The following is an 18,500-nucleotide window of genomic DNA, read 5'->3' on the forward strand; positions in this document are numbered from 1 at the left end:
ACGCTTTATTACAAGGCAAATCCTTAGTTGGTTTTTCTGCAACTTAAATCCGATTTTTCCCAAACTTTATATTTCATATCCAAACATCATATATAGTCATATCATGACTTTAAACTTATTTAAATCATGATTAACAAGTCTCATATTCATCTTAACTTACTTAAGACTTCAGTAAACCTTTCTTATCCTTGTAGAAGGATTTCGTCCTTTTTGAGTTTACATTAGATAATCCTATAATGACAGTGACGTGTGAAGTATGGGATGTAACAACATTAAATCACTTTATATAATTTCAAATAAGATCTCATTTTTAAGCTTACATCAATTGACTTACGACATAGTTTCACGTACAAAAACCTGGGGTATAACATAAATTATACACAAGATTGTCTACGGACAAAAGTACATTTGATGTAGGCAATCTCTAAATAATTTCAATGTACCATTATTTTATTCATTGAATAACAAGTTTTGCATTATTATCCGCGGTGAGCTAATCTTCGTTGCTGCCATAGTACTTGTCTTTTTTATTTTTAACATGACTTCTTTACTGTTAGTTTTTTTTTTTCAAACATGCTAAGACCCCTAAGAGATGATGTCTTTAGTGGTGGATCTATCAAAAACAGTTTTTTTTATCTTTTTGAGGTAGGAATAAGATTTGCGTACACACAATTCTCTAAAATTTGACAATAAAAATATATTGGGTACGTTATTATTGTTGTTGTGTACTAATCTTTGCATATGTTTGTTATTGCAGATCTAAAGGAGTGAATTGGGGTTTAAATTAATAGTCCTAAATTGTCTCGAGCATTGCAATAGGGAATAGGTAGTTGAACAAACTCTACCAAACGGCAGCACTAGGCAGCCACATTTGACATTTGGCGGACTCCTATCTCATTAAACTCGTAAATAGCCCAGTTATTGCAAAAAATTGATAGAAATGTTACAAATACGAGTCTCAATTGAAATCAATCATATTTCACCGTAAAAATTGTACAGACTAGCTAGTTTTCGGACCGGTTATTCAAAAATAGCTAGTGTTTGTAAAGTTATTAAAAATTAATTACTATTTTACTGCAACAGGGACCGATCCAGCATAATATACTAGAGATCGGTGCACCTGTGCATGAACTTCCAGCATATTATGCTACAACTCCAACACACGGAAAGTTCCAACATAGTATACTGGAGATTGGAGCACATGTGTATGAACTTCCAGCATATTATACTGGACCGGTATATTATACTGGAACTCCAGTATATTATGCTGGAGTTCCAGTATACTTATGTTGGAGCATTTTCCAGATTTTGAACAATGTTTTTGTTCAGATTTATCTTTACATGAAAAGTGGCTAAATTTCGATAACTTTTAAAATTGTGGCTATTTTTGAATGACTACTTATAAATCTGGCTAGTTTTAAATTTTTCCCTATTTCACGTCGAACATGCACAAAGATCTCATTGTTTTACATAGAAATTAAAAAAAAAAATCTTTATTTTAGTGATCACAAGCTCATGAGAATGAGATTCATCAATTTAAAAGACATTACCTTTCATTGAAGATGTCAATCTACTACCTAAAATTTTCGCGTAAATGAAATGCTTAATTGCATCCAATTTGATATCTTCCTATACAATCTTGTAAATATATAATTTTGCAATGGGCAAAAGCTTTATTATTAATTCTCATTTCAAAAGATTGTAAGAATTCGCTTTCCAGGAAACGTCATGCCAATGATATTGCCAAGATTCTTTTGTCGGGATACTTATACCACAGTACAAGTATTAATTATTTGGGATTCATATTTTCTTCAGGTTAAATCCGTCTTCACAATTATTTATCTGATTTAATTTTTTTAGTGTATCTCAAAAAGAATAATTTATTTTTATATTCATAAATAATTAAATTTTTAATTTCTTATTTACTCTTTATGAGATTATTTATGACTTAGATTAGACCACAAATTTTAAAAACAAATCAAACTGCACCACATAAATTCGGACAGAGGAAGTAGTTAACGGAGAATTCGGACAGAGGAAGTAGTTAACGGAGAATCTGATCAAATTTTTTTTTTTCTTTCTGATCCCTTTAAAGTAGTTGCATTTTATTGAATAAAGTAATACTCTAACAAAGAGGTCATAAAATGCATGTTTCATTTAGAGGAACAATATGAATATTACAGGAAGAGTACTAGAGAGCAGAAGGAATTGGAGTGATTCCTTCAGTAGGTAATTATATAGACTCAAAATAGCAGCTATTGAAAACGTGGACGAAAAATATTAAATATACAACTTGAGTTAATTAATACTATATATTTAAAGAAAGCAAGGTCCAAGACAAAGTGTTTTTGCACTTTTCTTCAACCAGGTGAATCTTTTCTGTCTGCTTATTGACATCCATTGTTTCAATGGAAGTGTTAGGTTTTGCATCCTGCATATATGCACATAAAAAGAGAAATAATTAGAGTAAATTAGCTAAGAAACTTGGGCTAAAGACATTCTTAAAATAAAATGCATGCAAAACACAAATATCCGTAGGAAGTATAAGTACTGACATATAATTTTTTCTTTTTTTACGTAATAATGTTCGGACCAACTTACACATACACCGACTATTTAATTCAATATATATTATTTTCCGCAAGTACAAATATCAAATAACCCTGCCACCAAGAGTTCTGGTATCAATAGAAGCGAATCTAGAATATTGAATTTGATGGATTCAATATTTAAGTTTTCACTACTGAATTCATTTCATTTCTGCCATTATGGATTCAAAACCTGGTATATCTTCAAACTGTAATTTATTGACTTGCACATACATATTATACTCCGTAAAAAAATATTAAGTTCAGCTAAACCGGCGGGTAGCAGATTATATCTGCCTCTGTCACCAGCGGCTAAGGAAGAGTGTTATTTACGGGTTCGGATGAACTCAGTAACTTTTTACTTATACCCTGTATTTGTATTAGAAAATCTATTAAATATATATAAATAGTTAATGATGAACCTAACTAATGAGCAATGGGTTCGATTGTAAATTCCGAACCCATAAACTTTAAATCTTAATTCTGCCTCTGCCCGTGACTATTAGGATGCTCGTGTTAAGAATGTGTAATATAGCTATGTTCCCTGTAGGAAGGCGACCCCTCAACACTGTGATTTAATTAGTTATGACATCACTTTAGCACTAGTACTATGTTTTAATGTTAGGTATACTTGCATGGTTTGAAGTAATGTCCAATACCACATACACTTTTTGGCTTTGAGGTGCAAACATATACCACGACACTTTTTAAGCAATTATTATTGAAAGCCCAATTTCATACCAATAGTTGAGTATGCGAATAAAATCTCACATTAGCAGTTAAAAAATAAGGAAGCGATTTTCTTAATGGGGTAAAATCTGTTGAGAAAAACCGTGCAAGTTTGGTCTCTTAGAGAGTATCTTTGGATGATTGAGGCTAATTCTGTCAGTGCTTAAATCCGTTCTATTATGACATGATAAAAGAGAATCGAGTCACCTACCATTTGATGAAGTTATTGAGATGTGGTATAGCTTCCTCAAGTAGTAGTCTTGTATTTGGGGAAGGGCACTCTACCTTTCCCATATAGAAAACATCTTGAACAAGGATTTCATAGTGTCGTTTCACCTCTTCTGCTGTTTTTCCTCCAACTGCTTTGGCAACATTGGACCAACGATCACAAGTGTCTTTGTCATACACAGCCAATGCCTTCTCAAATGCCTTGTTCTGTTTTGCTGTCCAAGAACCAGAGCCATGTTGTGAGGACATTGAGCTCATATTCGATCTCTATTTGCTAATTACAAGATATTTGAAGGCAATTTGTTGAAAGGAAGAGCTAACAAGAAGAAGAGAATAAGCAGAGGAGAGTACTTAAGCTTTGAGCTGTTTTGTGAAAAAAGAGGTGGCAAAGAGCTGTTTATATAGGGAGTGAAAGGGGTTGTTTTGGGCAGAGGCAATCCAGGATTTTAAGGTTGCGGATGTATTTTTACATCAACCAAAATCTGCTATATATAGGGTGTCACTACTAATATATCATTATTTTTTAAGTATATGTATATACTTAAAAAAATATACATAAAAAATATTGTCGAACTTTACTGGGGGTAAGCATAGGCGAAGCTACATTAGGGTAAGGGTGGTCAATTGACCACCCTTTGTCGGAAAATAATATTAGGTATATAAGTAAAATATTAAGTTTTAGAGGTATATAATATATATTGAACATTCTTTGTCATGAATTTGTTTTACTTTTTTTAAATTTGAACATCCTAAAAAAAAATTCTGGCTTCGCTACTGGCTGTAAGAATATGAGCTGGAATACATATATGAGCTACACACATTAAGTGAGTGTAAACTATGAAAAATCAGAAACTAAATTCCAGTAAAAACATAAATACGCTAGATGTTTTTTTTTCTGTATGCTCAAACTTTGACGGAGTTACACTATATATATACTTGCCGTCATTGAAATAGATGCAAATACCTCAAAGCATAATCAAAGTGCGTATAAGTTGACAGAACACTATTATTACACACACAAGAAGAAAAAAAAAGGGAGTGAGCCCAAAAAGTTGTTGCAATAATATTTTGATGATTTGTTTTCTTAGGAACCACAAGAGGAGCAAGAAAGAACATTCACATAACCATGAGTATGAAGAATCAGTATCCTCCCAACTAAGGTTTTCAGTTACACCTCTTCATTTCAAAAAATCTCTCTCTATTAAATTCGAGTAATAGTACGATTATTTGCTCAAATATTAGATTTGTTTCTAATAGTGTAATAGCAGCCACATAACAGGGTGAAGTTAGAGGCACAACTAGAATTTAAAGTTTATGACTAGTCAATTTAAGTTAAAAGGTTCAAAAAATTAATAATTTGTATATACTCAATAAATTTATTAAGACAAATATATGATTTTGAATTAAAGCTACTGAGTTCGGCCGAACTCGTAACATGTATTCTAGCTCCGCCCCTGGATAGAGCTAATGCGATGCTTGTGGTTCGGAAGAACCAAGCTGCTTTGGACTAATATCTATACTTATGTTTAAAAGTCCACCTAATAAATATGAGTAATTTATCTAGAATCAGTAAGCCGCCTTTTTCTAGAATTTTAAACTCATAAATTCAAAATTCTAGTTACTACATATAAACTACAATGTAGTCTAAACCTATTGACCTTTACTTCTCCCCTGTCTCAAATTACCTGTCATTATTTTTTTGTACACGCATTTTAAGAAAAATTAATTAGGATGAGATTTTGATTACTTTACCCCTATTCATGTCTTAATATTTAATCTTTCTTCATTGATATTTGACATAGTTATTCATAATTGAGGTGTTTGTGGTCTTTAAGGACAGTTATTACTAAGGGTAAAATGGAAAAAAAATAATTAGTTTTGTCTTGAACAATGAGACATGGAATAGTAATTAAGCTTGATTAGTCTTTTTCATCCACATATAGCATATGAATAACCTTAACCTATTGGGACTTGTTCACATGGTTGGTTTATGGGGGATTGCGTAATAACTTTATAAATAGTAATCAGATGAATTAGGTAAGTTAGTCCCTTTAGGCATAAGCAGACCACTTGTCACACACACACACACACACACACACACACACACACACACACACACATATATATATATATATATATATATATATATATATATATATATATATATAATTTGATAATTAATTGAAATAAAAGGGAAAAGTTTTATATATTCCAAAAATATTTACTCGCAAAAATGAGATGGGACCCGAATTCACTCGCTGTACGTTCAGCAGGAGCTTTCACGAGATCGCCACAATGCTAGATACAGAGTACTTCAGTCTGAGAAGCAGATTGCCTAAAGATATCGCGTTTCGCGAAGCCAAAATTTTTATTAAGGGTTAAAAATATAAAGAAATAAACATATAAAAGATACTCCGGTGAGTCAATATTGGATATATATATATAAATTACCTAATTAAATTGTATAATTTTCAATGAATGGGTATCAATTGATACCCCTTGAATACATGTACCTCCATATCACTAGCCTTCATGAATAATATGCCTTATCCTACTATTGAGGAAAGGGTGTGGAAATAGTTACACTTCTATCTCCTTAATTAGACCTCAAAGTTTGAGAATAAAAATTTATTTGGTTCGAATACTTTTTAAATATTTAGCATTGAACTCATTATATTTTTAAATTTATGGGTTCAAACTTATCTTTTGTTGTAATTTTAATTTTTTTATATATAGTTAAATTTATACTTTGTATCGAAAATATTGGATTCTGATAAACTCGGCATTCAAACTCTACATCCACCCTTGCATACAGATTAATCGGATCGAGATGATCAAAGAAAAAAAAGCTACTAATAGCTATCTGTCTGACCATGCAAGAGTGATGATCTTTGAGTACCTATTTTGTGATATGTACTTAAATTGAAAATAACATTTCAAGATTGTAAAGCTGCCCAAGTCCTGGCTGTCCGTACAATAATTGTATAATGTTATCCTGAACCAATGCCGGCTCTAACTACATAGGGGTAAGGCAAGTGCCTTAGGCCCCCCATTTTGGGGCCCCATTTTTTAGGAGTAATTTTATAGGTTTTTTAAAAAACAATAATATATGTATATAATACTTTTATACTTTTTATATAAAAAGAAAGAAAAACTTTAAATATATTAATAAATTAAAACTTACAATAGTAGAAAATATAGTTGTCACTCTAATTTAATTGGATAACTTTACTTTTTATTCTTCCAAGTAATTGATCATACTCAACCCCAACATTTCAATTCTTCTCTATACAATTCATATCATTCTTGTTCTTTCTTTCATTACAGAGACGTATCTTACTTCTTCTTCTTCCTTTCTTTATGATTTATGTTCATCTTCTTAATTCTTTTTACTAGATTCAGTCAACAACTAGATATTTTGGAATTGGAATCAAGGACTCAAAGTCTTCAAATTTCTTGATTCAGTTAGTTATCGGGTAATATTATTCTAACTTTCTAGTATTATTTTTATTTGTTATTTATTATTTTATTAATTCTAATTTGTACATATTGTTTAATTTTTTTAGAATATAAATATGTCAACAAGAAAATATGCATCTGGTTATACAAAAATCTAAAAGAAAAGAAAAACTTGAAAATTTTGAATTTTTATTGGGCATGACTATTTGGTATGATGTATTATTTGCTGTTAATTTAGTTACCAAAAGTTTACAATCAAAAGATATGCTTATTGATGTTGCCATATATCAACTAAGAGGTCTAATTTCTTTTCTTTTTTTGAAAAATATAAAGAAGAAGGATTTACAAATGCCATGATTTGAGCTAAGAAAATTGCATTTGAGATGAATATAGAACCTGAATTTCGTAATAAACGTGTAATACATAGAAAGAAACAATTTGATAGGAATGTTGATAATGAAATCACAAAGTCTCCCGAAAAATCTTTTAGAGTTGATTACTTCTTATATATAGTAGATTAAGCCATTTTTTCACTTCAAAATAGATTTGAACAGTTTGAAGTATATGAAAGTATCTTTGGTTTTTTATTTAATGGTAAAAAATTGAGATCATTAGATGATGAGAAATTGAAGAAATATTGTCTTAACTTTGAAGGTTCCTTAAAACACAACAATCACTCAGATATTGATGGTTTAGACTTATTTTCCGAATTGAAAGTGTTAAGAGAAATACTAGAAATAGAAGATAATACTCTAATTGATATACTCAATCAAATAAAAAGACTTGATTCTTTTCCAAATGCTTATATTGCTTATAGAATAATGTTAAAAGATTAAATGGCTTGGCTATATTATCAATTGAAAAGGAATTACTAGAAAAAATCGATTATAACAAAATTATTAACAATTTTGCATCTCAAAAAGCTAGAAGAATAGATTTTAAATAAAAATATATAATATAACATTTCTATAAATATTTAGATCACATATTAAACTTTCGCCTTAGGCCCCATTTACACTCGATCCGCCCTGCCTAAACCTTGTGTTTTTTAACAATATAATAGTACACAAGAAAATCCAAGCGTTGTGTCTCTCCTGATTGGCTTTTGGTCAGTAGTCCGATAATATAAACATGAGCCAAAAAGAAAAGAAAAGAAAAAGTAAAAAGGAAGCCTTCTGATTATTCTTGTAACTATGGGTGGAGCTAGAAGCCCGGGTATGGGTTCAGTCTAGCTCAGTAATTTTTATTTAAATTGTATACTCCCCCCGTTCACTTTTACTTGACATATATATTAAAAATATATTTTTATTTTTACTTGTCACTTTATGCATACCAAGAGAAAACAAATATTTTTTTTTGTTATACCCACAATATTTATTACTCATTTCATATCATTTTCTCAAATCCAATAAAATATGCATCAATTAATATGGGTATAATGGTAAATTATATGTCACGACCCAAACCGATGGGCTGCAACGGACACCTGGTACCTTACTCAACCGAGTAAATATAACATATCTTTCTTATTGTACTTTCATTGGCAAATGGGCCAAACGGGCCGTCATGGGTTAACCAGAATAAATATAGGGGAATACTCAATATAGGACGACCCAACCTGATATAAAAAAATTATACATGTGACATACAGGCCTATAAGGCCAACATGATCATTTGTAAACTCGAAATATAGGCCGACAAGGCCACACAAGCATCTGTATACATGGTCTACAAGCCTCTAAGAGTACATACTTATCATAAAGGTCGGGGTAGGGCCTCACCACACCAAACAATATGTGTCTAAATCATACTCACCAAACAAGCGACTCTGGAGCTATTACCCACATAATTAAGAATGCATGAGTCACTTAATGTGAAGTTGGGTCTGCCACATAATCCATTTTAATCCCTATCCAATATATCCTTAATTAATTAGGTAATATCCTATTACCCAGTAATTAACCAATTACCCACATAATTAAGAATTATCTCAACTTACTTAAAATACTACTCACTTTTAACATACCTTGTACACCTTACTGTTAGCCCCTTGACAAAGGTCCTCGGCAGGTGTGGGTTGTGACAAGGATTTTAATGATGGCCTTGGCACACAACCTGAAAAATTGGGCAACATCATGATGGGCTGCTCAGCATGACGGACAGTGCGGGGTTCGACAAATGCACCTTGAACGGAAGCAAGGCGCATTTTACTTAGATGTGCGGGTTGACAAAACAATGGCAAGGCAAAGCCATGTCAAGAAGGGGCAAAGACATGGCAAGGCAAGGCGGGACAAGCAATGACAAATGATACGGGCAGATTTGATCAAGTCGGGGGCGACTTGACATGGGCGGGCAGCTTTGACAATGAACGTGTGCGGCTAAGTCAGTGGGTGGCGAGTTGTGGCAATGACATTGGCGCGGAGCAGTGTCAAAGTCAAGGTTAGGCGCAATGCCAGCCTTGGCACAAAGCAGCTGGGCGAAAATCAGACCAAGTTGTGCACAAGCAGCAGTTGGAAAACATGTGCCAAGCACATGAGAAGCAGTTGGCAGTTGCAACCTCTTCCAAGACATGCTGATCATGGCCTAAAAGTGTGCCCACGTTTTTGTACTTTGTCTTAACTTGTTTCCCATCAGTTGGGGCTTGTCAACTGATTGTAGCCTTATAAATTCTTGCCTAGGCTGTCCAAAACGGGGCAGAAAACTTAGTCTAAGGCATTGTGAAGCCAAATACGTCTAATTTATTTCCTAAGGGTGGGAAAACCATTTTGGGGCAGGGAATTAGGGAATTCTTTGTCTTGGCCATAGGGTTGGCTATTGTGTTCTTGTATTCACTTATTAATACAAGTTGAGAAGAAATTCCTGTATATCGTGTGTGCCTTTATCTACTATTTTTGCTGCCTATTTTCATTCTAAGTGAAAACGTCCCTAAAAATAAAACTAAGTGTTGGAAAGGCTGAAGTCAAGGTTGGGCTTGACTGCCGCACAGAGGTGAACCTCGGGCTAAGTTCGAGTGACACAAATCACCCCTGTGATAATTAGTATCAGAGTGTGGCTGGATCGGGGCGAAGACACAACGTTCAGTGGTTGAATTTTGTGATGAATGGCTGGTGGCAACGCATAACTGAGGGAAAAGGTTACTGAATTAGAGGCACTCGTCGGAACTGTTGATGGGGATCAATTTGTGACTATCTTGACTCGTCTCGCCTATCTTGAGGCCGAGATGAACAGGCTGAGCCAGGAGTGCACAGATCTGAAAACGGAAAATGGGTTGCTGCGTCGTGCTGTTGGCAATGATGAAGCACAGCGTGGAGCAGATCGTACCAAGGTCAGAATTCTAGAGCCTAAAGAGTGTAATGGCGCAAGGAGTGCCAAGAAACTCGAAAACTTCCTGTGGGATATGAAATAGTACTTCCATGCTGCCAAAGTGCAAGATGAAGACAAAGTCCCCATTACGACTATGTACTTGGTGGATGATGCAAAGCTGTGGTGGCGTACGCGCGTGGCAGATGATGTAAGTGCTGGTAGGCCGAAGATTGACTCTTGGGAAGGGCTGAAGAAAGAGTTGAAGGATCAATTTTTTCCTAGCAATGCGGGCTGGATTGCTAGAGACCGTTTGAAGAAGTTGAAACAAACTGGAACGATCAGGGATTATGTCAAGGATTTTAGTTCTTTGATGCTGGATATTAGCAACATGTCTGAGGAAGACAAGCTGCATAATTTCCTTTACGGGTTGCAGTTGTGGGCGCAAATGGAACTCCGAAGGCAAAATATGAAAGATCTTGCTAGTGCCATTGATGCTGCGGATGCGTTGGGTGATTTCCGGTTGGGACAAGATGGTTCTGATTTCTCTACTACTTTAAAGTCCAAAAACGGGAACAAGGACAAAGTAAAAGAGTGGAGGAAAAATGGAAATGACAAGGGTAATGCTGTTGAGGGCATTGGCAATGAGAAGGGAAAGCAATGTGCTGGACCTTCGACAAACAAGGGACAAAACAACAAGTTTGATGGCTGTTTTATTTGCAAAGAGCCACACATGGCGAGGGATTGTCAAAGAATTGAACGGCTTTTAGCGTTGTTTGATGAAGAAAAGAGTGAAGATGAGCAAAACAAGAAAGAACATGGGCAAGCAACAGCATATTTGGGACCTATAGTGGTGCTGAAAAATGCGGAAGCTGCTTCGTCGAGGACGACGAATTCTTTTGGTGGGGGTGGTTTGTTAGCCCATTTACAAAGGTCCTCGGCAGGTGTGGGTTGTGACAAGGCTTTTCGTGATGGCCTTGGCACACAACCTGAAAAATTGGGCAACATCATGATGGGCTGCTCGGCATGATGGATAGTGCGGGGTTCGACAAACGCACCTTGAACGGAAGCAAGGCGCATTTTACTTAGATGTGCGGGTTGAAAAAACAATGGCAAGGCAAAGCCATGTCAAGCAGGGGCAAAGACATGGCAAGGCAAGGCAAGACAAGGCGGGACAAGCAATGACAAATGATACGGGCAGATTTGATCAAGTCGGGGGCGACTTGACATGGGCGGACAGTTTTGACAATGAACGTGTGCGGCTAAGTCAGTGGGTGGCGAGCTGTGGCAATGACATTGGTGTGGAGCAGTGTCAAAGGCAAGGTTGGGCGCAATGCTAGCCTTGGCACAAAGCAGCTGGGCGAAAATCAGACCAAGCTGTGCACAAGCAGCAGTTGGAAAACATGTGCCAAGCACATGAGAAGCAGTTGGCAGTTGCAACCTCTTCCAAGACATGCTGATCATGGCCTAAAAGTATGCCCACGTTTTTGTACTTTGTCTTAACTTGTTGCCCATCAGTTGGGGCTTGTCAACTGATTGTAGCCTTATAAATTCTTGCCTAGGCTGTCCAAAACGGGGCAGAAAACTTAGTCTAAGGCATTGTGAAGCCAAATACGTCTAAGTCATTTCCTAAGGGTGGGAAAACCATTTTGGGGCAGGGAATTAGGGAATTCTTTGTCTTGGCCATAGGGTTGGCTATTGTGTTCTTGTATTCACTTATTAATACAAGTTGGGAAGAAATTCCTGTATATCGTGTGTGCCTTTATCTACTATTTTTGCTGCCTATTTTCATTCTAAGTTCAAACGTCCCTAAAAATAAAACTAAGTGTTGGAAAGGCTGAAGTCAAGGCTGGGCTTGACTGCCGCACAGAGGTGAACCTCGGGCTAAGTTCGAGTGACACAAATCACCCCTGTGACAATTGGTATCATGGTCATGTGGTACCTTGTATGACACTAATTCATAAATATCGGGTATTTTAGCTCGGACCACATTTTATCCTAAAATGTCAAACTTCGTCGAAAATTTATTTTCTTTGATTCGTTTATCCTCTCACCTTCACGAATTTACTCATCACTTGTTTAACATAGCATAATGCTTATAATCTCCAAATAATCTTGTCCTTGAACTGGGGTCAATTATCTTATGACAATTTCACGTATAATACTACATGGTGTAATATCGTCGTTATATATAGTGATGGGCATAACATTATACACTTCATTTATTATTTCTTAAGGGGCGTGAAAAGTCAAAATGTGCCAAACAAAAGTGAACAGAGGGAGTATTTGTGTTAAAAATTCATTAAATATGTATAAATATTAAATTTAAAATCCAATTATTAGCACGGAAAAATATCGATTTAAAATTTAGAACTCATAAAGTTAAAATCTTGGCTTTATTTCTACTTGTAACCTATATATTGCTACAAAACATGTTCTCCAGATTTTTCCTTTGCTTTGTTATTACAATATTATGCATGTAAAATTAAGAAGGACGTTGTAATTAAATATGAAAATTTTCATCGCTAATCTTAAGCTTTAATGACTTTTCATAGAATATCGTAGCAAGAAATAGTGGCGGGCTACTTAGAGCATTGTATATGGGTTTGCGGACCCCAATAACATTTATATATATATATAATTGTGAATTTAATTATTACTATATTATTAATTTAAGATTGTGATAGGAACCCATAATATTAAATTCTGGATCCGCCTTTTAAAAAAAAATGACATAACTCAAGCTAGAATTAAGCAGCAAACTTTACATGTTAAGTAGCTAGGGACTCAAACGAAAGAACAAGAAAAGTAGCAAGGGGATAATACTTATTGTTGGGAAAGTTCTATAATGTGGCTGTAAAGGTAAAACTTGTGCCATGTGTGTGTCGTCAAAAGTGGGACTTCTCGCTCTAATCTAAATTAGTCAGACCTTAATATAAATATGGGATACCAGATAGAAAATTAAAAAAACACTGCATGCACAAGATGTTGATTTATTTGCCCAGAAAATTCAAGTTTGTGGATATGTTTTATGTTTTAGTTTCGTGACAATCAGTGGCAAAGCCAGGAATTTCATTTAGAGTGTTTAAATTTGAAATAAGTAAAAGAAAAAATCCACAATAAATGAAGTTTAATATATATCATATACCATTAAAATCTAATATTTTACTTATATATACAGTGTAATTTTTCGACGAAAGATGGTCAGTTGACAATCCTTAGAGCTATGTACCTTCGCTCTGGGTGACAATAGTAATTTAGCTAGAAACTCAAAAACTTCTCCAATAAGGACCACGAAGTATCAATTCGTAGACGAGCCTTTTCATCAATCTTTTGATCAGATATTTTCTCATGATCACTCAGCTTTCACTTTATTGCAACAAATTGACGAGATTGTAAAATTCAAAAATTTAAATTAGTATTAGGTATGAAGTCTACCACATCGTGTCATTGATCATACCATAAGTCTTGAGTAAAAATGACATCATTGTATACCATTAAAACATGAAAAGTAGACATATATATGACTGTGGGTTATTTAACTTTGAAAGATGTCTTTAATTTAGTCAATTATCAATAGACCTTAAAAGGGTTTGCATTAATGGGGGAGGAGATAATATCTTGGAATATTGAATATGAAGGGACAGCAGAAACAGAACGTTTAAAGTGCAACACCATACAATTTGATGCACTCAAGTGGATGATACTAGTTCTATCATACGGTATTATATAAGGGTAGTACGGTGCATAAGGTATCTCGTATTCATGTAGGATTTAGGGAAGGGCTGTATCTCAAAGGGCGTGACACAGATATATAGTTTATTCTAATACAAGTATTATAGGCTGCTTCCACTGCTCAAACTCGTGACCTATATATCATACGAAGACATCTTTACTGTTGCTTACTATACTATATATGTCGGCTAAATAATTATACTTCCAGTTTTTTTCTTCCTTTGTAGAATCCATACAATCAACTTTTTGAATTGATTCGAGTTAAATTGCCCCAATTGGCTGAATGGTGGAGTCTCTTTCATTCTTGATGATGCCACTGTTTTCAATTTTAAAGAATCCCCAGGACCATGCAATTCAAGAAGAAGAAAATCCATTCATAGTTAAGGGTGGCAAATAGATGGGTTGGATTGGGTCGGGTTGGATATAAACGGATTGAAAACGGGTAATCTAAAAATGGATAAATTTTTCGATCCGGCCGATATTTAATAGGGGTAAAAAACTGGTTAACCGACGGATGACTTCTACAATATGATAACTTTTGGGAGAATTCCTAGTCTCCCAAACTTGAAAAATCCGAATTTGAGGTTTTCCAAATGTAAAAGTTAAACACATTAGTTATCCATTGGTTATCCATTTTCTAAGTGGATAATATGATTCTTATCTATAGTTGACCCATTTTAAAAAGTTCTTTATCCAACCCATATTTTAATGGATTCTTTTAACAATTTTGCCACCAATATTCATAATAGTAGCGTAAGCATAATATTTCACAAGTTATGTTACTTTATTATCACAACATGAAAAGTTGGATTGAAGCCGTACAAATTCTAAGATTTTACTTTTTGTTTCAAATTGATGTGTATTTCACTTTAATTTTAACTAGTGTCGGCCTATTATATTGTACATATTCTTAGTATCCAGTATGATCTGGCAAATAGGGTTTGGGGACATATTCTTAATACGCAAACCTTACCGTTACACCCAGTAGGAGGGTGTTTCGCCATTGTCCACTTGAAGAAAATAAGAAATTTATTCTATAGCCACTTGGAAAACTAGTTATAAAGATTCCCAGCATCTTGCATGTTCAAATAAAACAGAGGATTTTCATCCATTTAATTACTATAATGTTGATTAATGATACTATCTAAAAGGATGAGAATTTCTCAAAAGGATGAGCAGCTTCTTACCATAAACAAACTTTAGGACAAATGAAAGTGATTTATGGTCCTTCAAATCAAGTTGCTGAAATACTTGGTTCTTTGCTTATGATTAGTTGACAATTACTGGAGCAAGTTTTGACGAATATTCTAAAGTAAAAGACAATCAGAAAGCTTTAAATCAAAGAATTTGAATACGAATTTCTGGAAATATTTATAATATTCCATTTTTGTGAAGCAACATTTGTAGAGTCTTTTCCTTTTTCAGTTTCCTAGCTAGTCATAAGATCTCAAGCTAGGGTGGTCCAATTTTACAGCTTGCATTCTGTGAACCTTGTATGATGGTCCAAACTCCAGGCCTCATTCTTAGCTCCCGTTTGGTTATAGATTTAGGTTTCTTTTTTCAATAAAAAAATAAAAAAAATAAAAACATTGTTTGCTTATGAAATATGATCATGTTTTGAAAAAAAAGAGTTCTTTATACAAATAGCCGACGATATGCATTGTTTACTTTTTCTAGCCATATACATAGATTATACATAATTATACACATATTATACAGAAATTGTGTATATATTATACATTAACCGGCTATTTTAAGTTTAAGTGGTTTGGTGGATGGCTATTTGGGTTAATTCTTCACAAAAAAAAAAATATTTCAAGTTCTCAAAAACTGCCCTAAAATGCATGTCCAAATCAAGTTCCCAAAAATTGCCCTAAAATTTTCAACTTCTTCAACTAAAATGCATGTCCAAACACAACTTCATCTTTCAAAACTTATTTTTCAACACAACTTCAAAAACTTTTTTTTCAAATTTCAATTAAATCTATGTCCAAAAGCTAGCTAAGAATTTCTTTTCAACTTTATTACAACAACAACAACAACGACCCAGTATAATCCCACAAGTGGGGTCTGGGGAGGGTAATATGTATGCAGACCTTACCTCTACCCCGAAGGGTAGAGAGACTGTTTCCAGGAGACCCTCGGCTCAAAAAAGCAATAGGAGATGATATATTAGTACCATAAAAATGCGTAATAAAAATAACAACAATATATAAGAGATATAAAATATGAAATACAGAATACGAAATACAAAATATGAAATAGATGGCTGGTATAGTACAACTAGAAGGTAAAGCCCTGCTTTAATAGACGACCAATGACATTCCTAGTCAAACTCCTAACTGGATAGTCTCACTCTATTGTGCTGTAGAAATATTCACACTCTCCCCTAACCTACAACCTTAATGCTCGACCTCCATACTTCCCTATCAAGGGCCATGTCCTCAGTAATCCTAAGTCGCGCCATGTCCTGTCTGATAACCTCTCCCCAATACTTCTTAGGTCTTCCTCTACCTCTCCGCGTGCCCACTACAGCCAGTCGCTCACACCTCCTCACCGGTGCATCAGTGCTCCTCCTCTGAATGTGCCCGAACCATCTGAGTCTTACTTCCCGCATCTTGTCCTCCATGGGGGCCACACCCACCTTCTCTCGAATATCTTCATTCCTAATCTTATCCATCCTCGTATGCCCGCACATCCACCTCAACATCCTCATCTCTGCTACTTTCATCTTCTGGATGTGTGAGTTCTTTACCGGCCAACATTCAGTCCCATACAACATGGCAGGCCTAACCACTGCTCTATAAAACTTACCTTTTAGTAACGGTGGCACTTTCTTGTCACACAAGACTCCCGACGCTAACCTCCACTTCATCCACCCCACCCCTATACGGTGTGTGACATCCTCGTCAATTTCCCCGATCCCCTGAATAACCGATCCAAGGTACTTGAAACTACCTCTCTTGGGAATGACTTGAGAGTCAAGCCTCACTTCAACTCCCGCTTCCATCGGCTCAACTCCAAATTTGCACTCGAGGTATTCCGTCTTCGTCCTACTCAACTTGAAACCTTTAGACTCAAGAGCATGTCTCCAAATCTCTAGCCTCTCGTTGACGCCGCCTCTTGTCTCGTCAATTAGAATAATGTCATCAGCAAATAGCATGCACCATGGAACCTCCCCTTGAATATGATGAGTCAGTGCATCCATCACCAGGGCAAATAGGAATGGGCTGAGCGCAGACCCTTGGTGCAACCCCGTAATAACTGGAAAGTGTTCAGAGTCGCCTCCTACTGTCCTAACCTGAGTCTTAGCTCCATCATACATGTCTTTAATCACCCTAATATAGTTACTCGGGACCCCTTTATCCTCTAAGCAGCTCCATAAGACCTTCCTAGGAACCTTATCGTACGCTTTCTCCAGATCAATAAACACCATGTGGAGATCCTTCTTCTTATCTCTGTACTGTTCCACCATCCTCCTAATAAGGTGGATAGCCTCTGTGGTAGATCGTCCCGGCATGAACCCGAACTGGTTGTCTGAAATAGACACCGTCCTTCACACTCTCATTTCTACCACTCTCTCCCAAACTTTCATGGTATGACTTAGTAATTTGATGCCCCTATAGTTGTTACAGCTCTGGACATCACCTTTGTTCTTATACAACGGGACCATTGTACTCCACCTCCACTCTTCAGGCATTCTATTAGTCTTGAATATAACACTAAACAATGCAGTAAGTCATTCCAAGCCTGCTCTACCCACACACCTCCACAGTTCAACTGGAATTTCGTCTGGCCCGATAGCTCTGCCCCTTCTCATCTTACGCATTGCCTCCATGACTTCATCGATCTCAATGTCCCTACAATTACTTAATTCATGGTGACTGTCGGCATTCCTCGATTCCCCAAGTATAATATCCTGATCCCCCTCTTCACTTAGAAGTTTATGAAAGTAGGTTTGCCACCTCCTCTTAGTCTGGCCATCTCCCATCAAAACTTTGCCGTCATCATCTTTTATGCACCTCACTTGGTCCAGATCCCGAGTTGTCCTCTCTCTCGCCTTAGCGAGTCGGAATAACTTCTTCTCCCCACCTTTGTTCCTTAGTTCCTCATACAGACGAGTAAAAGCTGTCGTCTTAGCCTCCGTCACTGCCATCTTCGCCTCCTTCCTAGCTACCTTATACCTTTGACTGTTCTCTCTCTTCTCCTCCTCGTCAGTGCTCCCTACTAACCTTAGGTAAGCCGCCTTCTTTGCTTCCACTTTACCTTGGACAACCGCATTCCACCACCAATCTCCTTTGTGTCCACCATAGTGGCCCGTAGATATCCCTAACACCTCTCTCGCCGCCTTTCTTATACAGTCCGCCGTCGTCGACCACATTGTGTTTGCGTCCCCACTACTTCTCCAAGCTCCCATTACCGATAACCTTCCTTCCAACTCTTTAGTTTTATCCTTAGTTA

The 18,500-nt window shown here is 35.7% G+C and overlaps 1 protein-coding gene across 1 annotated transcript; it reads right to left on the reverse strand.

Moving 5' to 3' along the window:
• Positions 1-2,133: 2,133 nt before the first annotated feature.
• On the reverse strand, positions 2,134-3,961 carry LOC107800583 (protein RADIALIS-like 3). The gene is made up of 2 exons (XM_016623776.2): positions 3,529-3,961; positions 2,134-2,431 (listed from the first exon to the last, which is right to left on the reverse strand). The coding sequence occupies exons 1-2, from the start codon at positions 3,801-3,803 to the stop codon at positions 2,317-2,319; spliced, it is 390 nt and encodes a 129-aa protein (XP_016479262.2). The 5' UTR covers positions 3,804-3,961; the 3' UTR covers positions 2,134-2,316.
• Between the last annotated feature and the right edge of the window lie 14,539 nt (positions 3,962-18,500).

Source organism: Nicotiana tabacum, chromosome 5 (assembly GCF_000715075.1).
Source record: "Nicotiana tabacum cultivar K326 chromosome 5, ASM71507v2, whole genome shotgun sequence".
Lineage (NCBI taxonomy): Eukaryota > Viridiplantae > Streptophyta > Magnoliopsida > Solanales > Solanaceae > Nicotiana > Nicotiana tabacum.